This window comes from Cyprinodon variegatus, unplaced genomic scaffold (assembly GCF_000732505.1).
Source record: "Cyprinodon variegatus isolate N-32 unplaced genomic scaffold, C_variegatus-1.0 Scaffold752, whole genome shotgun sequence".
Lineage (NCBI taxonomy): Eukaryota > Metazoa > Chordata > Actinopteri > Cyprinodontiformes > Cyprinodontidae > Cyprinodon > Cyprinodon variegatus.
The window spans coordinates 381,612-390,304 of NW_015151205.1; the positions used below are offsets into that span (position 1 = coordinate 381,612).

Sequence of the window (8,693 nt, forward strand, 5' to 3'; positions counted from 1 at the left end):
TTGGTATTTTTTCCTTTCATTTGGCAGAAACGGGCTTCCATAGCAGGCGCCTTTTGAAGGAGGTTGTATTTCATGATGTAACACTAGAGGGCAGCAGAGAGACTTCTGCTCACAGAGCAGAGATTTCTGTCCTTCAGCAGCAAATAAAAGCAAACATCTGTAGACGTCAGCATTAATCCTACCTGCTGACCTCCATTTATAGCAGAAAGCAGGTCTTTATTATAAAGTATAGTTTTATTTCATCATTAATTCAGAAAAATGATGTGTGCTTAGAAAGGCATGTCTCTAAATATGCTAGGAATCTCTAAATGTTCCTGTCCAGTGAGCATGTGGGAAAACTCAGGAAAATAGAAACTCCAGAGATTAAATTCAAACATTTGTTTTTTTTTTTCACTGTGGGGTTAATTGCATCTTAAACTGACTGTTGGTTTGTTGAATTTCTATAACAATTGTAATTTAAAAACCATAGATATGAATTATTCCACTAATATATGAATGTAGTTATTATTCTTTATCAGATCAGAAAGTGTTGCTTGTAGCAGATTCACATAAATCCCTAAACAAGTAACTTAAAATAAAAGATTTGTTACAAATTTTGTACAAAAAAAATGTAAAAGAAAAACAACATAAACGGCCAAATGAGGAGTTCTGATCATATTTACAGAAAAATATGTTTTTATTTCACTTTAACGTAAAACGTGTGTATTTTGGTAGAGTTTCTGTTTAATTGCTGTTCTGAGTTTTTCTTATAGTGAACATTTAAAGTCTGTACTCTCTAGTTTATGATTACTTGATCACTAAACGATTATAGGTTAAATGTTTAATAACAATAAATTCAGTCATTTATTTGAGCTTTAGTGATTCATTCTTAAAATAAGACCTGAGACATGAAATACAGAGTTTAATGAACTCAGGTGATCTGCCTCATCTCTCCCTTACAGTGGACACAAATGGCTCAACTTCATCTGCCTCCTCTGTTGCTATGGGAACCCCGGTCTGGATGCTGGCGCCAGCGTTGCCCTCAGAAGGGTCAGAAGATCGTTTCCAGAGAAGTCTCTAAATCCTGCTTTATTCTGACAGCAGCGGTTATTTAGAGATCACTGTCAACTCTAACTGAAGCAGATCTGAGATCTGTAACCTTCTCAACCAGCAGGAGACCCGTTATTCCTCTACTGACGGAAGCAGCTTGGAGGAAAGAGGCGCCAACATGGCGGACCGACGCCCTCAGGACGGGAATCAGCTTAACCGTTTCAGAGCAAAAGGGAACAAAGCGATAATTTGGGATTATTTTAATTATTTTGATGGTTTTTATTTTGTTTAAATACCAACAGGCCATAACGAAAACGAGTGTGAGATCAATAAAATTAACAGACAGAAATTTAAAAAATGCAGCTTTTACCGAATAGAACTTTAATAAAGTTATTATTTTACTAACTGTGATCATTTGGCCTCTTCTTTGTTTTTAAATGATTTTTTTTCCAGACAAAAGAGAAAAAAGCAAATCAATAATTACATCTATGAGATGCTTTAAGTTTTTTTTTTCTAATTTAATTAAAGACTTGCATTTTAAACCATTCCTTGGTTTCTGCTGGAGGCCATTAAAGATGTTCAACTATGAAATTCTATTCAGTTTATTTCTATAGCTCCAATTCACATCATGTCAACCCCCCCAAACTACTGTCTAAATTATACAGGACACTGACTAAACTGGATGATACAATATCTGTTCCTATTACTAAATGGGAGTGTCATGATTTTACTAAAGTTCAGACCCAAATGCAGAAGACCAAACAGGGAGACCAGGAGAAAAAGTTTAACAGGATTTATTGAAGAGATAATTCAGAGAGAAGTGTTGCTCTGAGCACTGCTCAACCAGAACTGAAAAGTGAGGGGAAGACACAGCGGTAAGTTCAGGCTCAGTGGGGAATTTGGTTCGGGAACTTGGAGAAGAGGATTTGGTTGCTGACTCTCGTTTCCAGAGACGTTGTTGAATCTTTGACTCCTGTGTGTTTGCCGTGGTTCCAGTGTTTGTCTGATTCAGCAGAATGCAGTTGTTTGTAGGTGAACGGAGAAACTGACTGCCACTCAGATTTCCTGCGGTACTTCAACGAGTCATAGTGGAGAATAATCCCTTTCTCAGTGTGAAGCTCAAACGATCTCTTGGGGAAAGTGGATCCAAACCTCCTGTTTGAACCCCAGCTCAGTTGATCCTTCCAGGGAGAGAAGGTCCGAAAAATCCAGTTAGCAGGATGACTTCCTGCCGAGAAGCAAAGACAAAAACAATGTTAAAACTCAGGTTGGCTAGAGTACCCTAAACTGGCGAACACTCTGGCGTCGAGGTAGCGGCAGTCAGCAGCTTGAGAACGCTCCGTTAACGAGGAAACCATCAGCAGGTGAGTGAGGAGGCGGACCAGAACCAGGCGCCTCCTGGTGGAGGAAGGGAGACAAACACAGAAACACAAACACACAGACAGGAGTCCTGACAGGGAGGAGGATTTATCAGCCAGCTTTGAATAAAACATCTGGGCTCAGATTGTCTAAGAACTTTTAACATGACTAGAAACCCCAATTTACAATTAATACAATACAAAATCCTCCACAGAGTGCACTATACAGTTTAAAGATTATTCAGGATGGGTTTTGCACAATCTAAGTGTGAGGGATGTGACTGCTTCTAACTCTTCCTGCTCAGGCTGAGGGAGCAGGGAGGTGCTCAGTAGATCTCCCCTTTGGCAAGGTGTGTGTTCCACTTTTTCACTGGGGAGTGTTGCACAACAGGAGGCACAGCAGACTGCTGGTTTGAAACCCTCTAACAAACTGTGGACGCTCCTTAAAGCCGGTGTTCTGTCACATCAGCATATCTATAGTCAATATATAGACGGCAGATTTGTGTTTATCTCTTTAGCTCTGTACAAAAAATAGACTTTAAACTACCTTGATGGGCGTGAATCCCTTTAAACTCAAGGTCAGATCTCCATATGCTTAAAAAACACCAAAAAGTAATTGATTAAATAGTTCTTATGAGGTAGTTTAAAGTTTATTTTTCGTACAAAACTAAAGGGTTTTGACTATAGGTATGCTGATCTGACAGAACAGGCAAACATTGTTCAAGTTTTTGCCCTTTTCATAACGATTCTCCAGTCGCACAAAAATTTTTTTTCGATCGGGCATGGTCGAAAAGAACACATGGTGAGTTGCGAACTTTAAAACCCTGCAGCTCCGTTGTACGGTTTGAGCTGTAGCGATTGAGAATATCGCACAGTGTATGCCCAGCTTTACCAACCACCTTACGACGGCCGACTGAATTTCAAACATGTTTGATTTTCTCCCAATCTTACGATACCTGATGAGGAGATGCTCGTTAGAGGCTGATTGCCCCGCGTTACCTCCTGTATACCACATGACGCGGGACGCACCAGGAGGTTGAACTCGTCCCGATTTAAAAAATTCTCGCATGACTTGAGAATTGGCCGAAAAAGGGCAAAAAATCGTAAAAATTGTATGGCCAGCTTTACCAGAACCCCGAGCACTGCGCATTTCCAACCAACAGAGGTCTCCTTCTTCTTCCAGATAGACGAGTCCGACCAGCGCCATCTCTCTGAGTCTGACGTGTGCTTTTTATACGTAAAGTGTGAGCAGGTAGATCGTATCAGAGCGTTGTACAGTGTGAAAACATAAATTGTTAGCTGTAGCTGCGTGTAATGACTGAAAATATCGCACAGTGTATGCCCGACTTAAGCAGACCAATGCCTAATTCACTCAGTCATTGGTTAGCCAACCAGGTTAGGTTAGTCTCCTAACCTCTGTAGACCCGAAATCTCAAACTTCAGACATTACAGGATATGCTAATTAACCACGCCCCCTCAATGTCTTAAATCATGGCTCCGCCCCCAGTGCATATAAACGTTTGATTGGCTCTGTGACCAGCATGTGACTTTATCTTTGTCTCATGTACTGGAACCAGTTATAAACAGCCGCTGTATTCATGAGATAATTTAATTCTACTTGAATCAAAGTTCAGTCAGATCCGCAGAAGCAGAACTATTCCTGAAAGCTTCAGGACGCGGTTTGGTTCTGATTGCATGAGCAGATGCACACGCATGTAACATCCAGATTGATCCGTAGTCAGCAGGTTCTCCTGCGAACCGAGTCACTGTGATTCAGCTGTTTTCATACGACTCCCTCAGTAACTCTAGTCAGAGAAGATGTCAGCTGTTCTGCCTGCAGATCCTTAAAATAACCTGGAACAGCCCCTCCCCCGGCTGGACTGCCCTCACAGGGTCAGGTTTGCATAAACAGGACAGAGCGACGAATCAACTCTGGAAGAAACTGTGGATTTCCCTGGAGGTGAGCAGCGCTTTCTGCTGACTGGCTTTGATGTGGAGGGTTCCTAAATCAGAGACTTTGCTTCTGCATCGAACCCTTCTGGTTTGTTGTGAAATGCTGCTTTATTTACTCTCTTAATATCCTTCATGTTTTAATATCAACTAAGTTAAGCTTATAATTGTTTCTGCTCAGTTTTAATTCCAGGTTTAGAAAGGTTTCAGGTTCTCTGACTTTTGTTTCAGGCTCTGCAGGAGATGTTGGGGAAAAATCACAGGATCTCCATGAGGACCCTTTGAACCCACCTGAGGAGAACATCATCTGTTTCCGTTGTTTCAAAGTGTTGGACGCATCATGGCGTCACCCAGCATCTCTCACTTAGGTTCTGCAGGTTCTGCTTTGGCCTTTGAGGATTATTCTCTCTACAGTAATCTGAGCGATGACCAGCTGCTGCAAGTCGCCATCGAGCGCAGTCTGACAGAAACGCACCACAGCGCCCCCACTGACTACAGCGCCACCGCTCCCGCCACTACCAGCCCCCCACAGGCGTCACAATCCCAGGACAACAAGCCGAACCCGCCAAGCACCGACAGATACCAACGTCGAGTCTCGAGCGGCCAGAATCCAGCCGCGCCGCAGACCAGCGTCACTTACAGCTCCCCGAACCCCCCGACTGAGAAGCCTCCTGACATGTGAGTAGCTTTGATTTTCCTCTTGCAGCTGGAATGAACAGCTGGCTTCCAAAGCCCACCTGAAGAACGGCTTATGTAACATCAAAACATTATGTGCTTACTCCACATCTGAGGACACATTTCTACGTTTCACATAATAAACTAGAACAATTTCAAAGCAATCATACAATGACTAAACCAGATTTTAAAACAGCATTGATATTTTTAGCTAATTTAAAATCGCCATCTATGACGACGCAAAGGCTGTTGACTTTGGGACCCAAATAATTTTGGAGTAATCCCAAGTTAATGTGGGCAGATCCAAAGACCATGTTCTACCATCATTCCGCTTTAAACATTTCTTGGCTGACCAAGCCTTGATGTCACTAACGCAGGTGAGTAGGGGTGTCACATGGCTCTGGTCGTTCTTGGCTATAGGCATTCACATTTGACAATCATCAGCGTAAGACATGCCATGCTTCTTAAAAGCAAAAAGAATGGGGCCCAGGATGGATCCCTGGGGGACTCCACAGTGATGTGGGGCAGAATATGAGGTATATACTGAGGTGTCCTCAGTATATTAATACATTAACGCATTAATGTTTGAGAGCTACTGGCAGGTAGTATCTATACTGTATCTAATGCCTATTAATATCTCAAAGGCTCTGATTGGCTGTCATAGTTGATCTATATGATCTGATTGGCTGCTTTGATTTTTCTCTGTGCTCTGACTGGCTGTTTTGGAATGCTGGCAGGAAGACTTTTGATGGAACAGTGAGCCGGTTCATGACAGGTTCTGGGAAGAGGATGGTGGCATATTACAGACCAGATGGCAGTTTGGTCCACATTGCTCCAGAACCTGAAGAGTGAGTTCTCTCTTCTATATTTTTCTTTAAACCTTGAAGATAGGACAGGTAGGAAGTCTGAATTAAATGGTTCCTTTCTACTTGAAGATTTTCCACATCTCACCTGTTTCTGTCTCTTCAATCGTAGTGATTATAGGACTTTCATTTGCTTGACATTTAGAGGTTGCTTCCTAAGCTCTGAATTATTTGAACTTGTGTCTGTTTTGGAAAACATAGCTTTTTAAATGAGACTAAAACCCATGGACCAAATAATGATGATTGAAATTATTTTATCCTTACAGGGAGGAAGAGCCTTTGTTTCGAGCGATCCGTGAAGGTAAGGCTACCAAAGTGAAAGCCTTGGCGACATGTCGCGGAACGAACCTGATGCTTCCCAGTAAACCTGGCTGGCTAGCGACTCACCAAGCAGCGTGGTTTGGACAGGACTCCTGTTTGCGAATGCTGCTTTCAGGTACCTGCACACCTCAGCATGCCCACCCAGGGACACCATAATGTCATAACGAGCAATGGCTTCTTTTGTGCTTAGCTCAACCAGGAATGGTCAACAAGAGGACATCACGTGGTGAGACACCAATAATGGTGGCTGTCAGCAGGGTGCAGCTGGGATGTGTTCAGGTGCTGCTGGAACATGGAGCTGATGCTGAAATCCCCAACAATGAAAAAGAGACTCCATTGTATAAAGGTAACAAGCAGACAGTCGTGTATCGAAACCATCATCATCAGATAGTCAACTTTAGTGAGATAACTGCCGTTTATGTTACTGGAGCCCTTAGGCAGCCCTGCCTGACAAACTAACACGTTCCTGCTGTAAATATACCCATGTGGAGTCAGGGAAGCCCAACTAAACCCTATTCACCAGTTGTCCTCATTATCCAGGACCAAAACCTTCCTTAATAAAGCAGTTTTATATAACCTCAGTTTCAAGGACACTACCAGCATTTTTTTTTGTATTTAACACACCACAGGAAATGAGGTCATGTTTAGTAAACACAACCTGTCTTAAGTAACCCAATCCCAGAGGTTTAGGGTCCAGATTTATGTAAAATGTTAACTTTTTTCCCTGCAGCCTGTGAAAGAAACAGTGCCGCGATTGTTGCAACCCTGCTGAACCACGGAGTGGCTGTAAACACCCGCTGCATTCAGGGCTGGACAGCTCTCCAGGAAGCTGTGGTCCAAAGCAACATGGAAATCTGTGAGATGCTACTGAAGGCTGGAGCCAAACTCAACACCCGCAACATGTATGGTCTCACCCCCCTCTTCACCGCCGCTCAGAACGGGCAGATGGCTTCACTGCGATTCCTCATCAAACACGGTACAGGAAAAGACTTCTACTAATCATTCAGGTGGAAGTTAAGGCTCAGAACTGCCCAGGTCCAAACCATTTTGGACCCAGACTAAGCTCAGAATCATGACTAGCAGCAACAGATACTAAACCAATTTTTGGGTAACAGGAACTAAAGTACTATAATTCTCAATTCTGCTCTTATGGACCAAACGTTCCAAGCATCTTGTCATGATGGGTCGAATATATTTGACCTACATGCAGAAGCACTCACAGAGACTGAGAAAGGTTTTACAGTTTATTGGGGGATAACTGTACAGAGATAGGGAAAAAAACGTTCTTCAGCTTAGGGAGGTTCCTGCAGTCAGGTGAACCGGAAGCGTTAGCTCTAGGAGGACATCAGACTGGTGAGTTCATGGACTGTAGAAAAACTGGCCGAAGGTCTGAATACTAGGTTACCTGAACTCACTTTGGTTGTTGGGGAGGGTTTCTAAGATCCCGTTAGTGGTGGCTTGGTGTGTTGAAGGTTTAGTTCATTGGAGGGCGGACAGGCAGACTATGGAGATCCTGAGGAGCAGCTTAGCAGACTGACACTTGGTTCCCGAAGGGCTCAGCGTTCAGGTGAGGAGATCTGTCTCCTTTTCTCAGTGTGACGAGTGTTTCCCATCCTGACTTAAAAGGCCAGCTTATCCAGTGGATCTGGAAAATCCTGCCAGAGAACCAAAGACAAACTAGGTTAGCACTGAAAGGGCTCAAAAGACACTTAGACTCAAAGTAGACTCTGCTAACTCTGAGGGGTAGAGTATCCAATACTGGCAAACACTCTGGCGAGGAAGTGAAGACAGTCTGCTCCTTAAATATTCCTCAGGAAGTGATGACCCAATAGGCTGCAGGTGTGAGGTGAGAAGAACAGGAAGCCCTCCAGACCAGCAGAGGACCATGGCACCATCTAGTGGGTGCACGGTGGAACTGCAAAAGAAAAAAAGAAGCCCCACAAACTGGTATCCTAACACATCTCCTCTCTTCTTTGTAGCTATTTAAGCAGTTTTATTCATTGGTTCAGTTTAACACCAGTGAGTCCAATGGTACAAACAGAAATAAATTAGACAATGGTACAAACAAATAAATTAGACAGCTCATCAGCAAACCGAAACTAGTTAAAAGTTGTTTTCAAAAGTGAAATATTAGGCCATTGTTAGTAATGAAAAAGACATACTAGCTCTATATACTGTATATGTTGTCAGGCTCATTAAATCCCCCCCATTTGTGAACTAAGGCTGTGTCCAAGGCTACGTTCACACTGCAGGCCTTGATGCTCAATTCCGATTTTTTTTTGTAAAATACGATTTTTTTGCGTTACCGTTCACATTTCCAAATATATGCAACTTGTATGTGATCTCCTGTGTGAACTGCATTCATACAGATTAAGTGTTTGGAATGCGCAGTAGAGGACGCAATGATGTCACAACCCTGCATGCTTCGTGTTTACAGAGGTAAACATGGATGTGGTGCTGGAGCGCATCTAGAGATCTTTCCCACCCTTAAACCCTC

The 8,693-nt window shown here is 42.9% G+C and overlaps 1 protein-coding gene across 1 annotated transcript in view; it reads left to right on the top strand.

Annotated features, from left to right (window-relative positions):
- The first annotated feature begins 4,264 nt into the window (after window positions 1-4,264).
- LOC107098153 (ankyrin repeat and SOCS box protein 2-like) overlaps window positions 4,265-8,693 on the top strand; it is a 12,745-nt gene continuing 8,316 nt past the window's right edge. Inside the window, exons 1-6 of the mRNA XM_015395653.1 lie at window positions 4,265-4,347; window positions 4,569-5,015; window positions 5,750-5,860; window positions 6,142-6,311; window positions 6,387-6,542; window positions 6,927-7,172. Of these exons, the coding sequence (XP_015251139.1) occupies window positions 4,678-5,015; window positions 5,750-5,860; window positions 6,142-6,311; window positions 6,387-6,542; window positions 6,927-7,172 (1,021 nt within the window). The 5' untranslated portion in view covers window positions 4,265-4,347; window positions 4,569-4,677. The remainder of the gene's footprint in view (window positions 4,348-4,568; window positions 5,016-5,749; window positions 5,861-6,141; window positions 6,312-6,386; window positions 6,543-6,926; window positions 7,173-8,693) is intronic.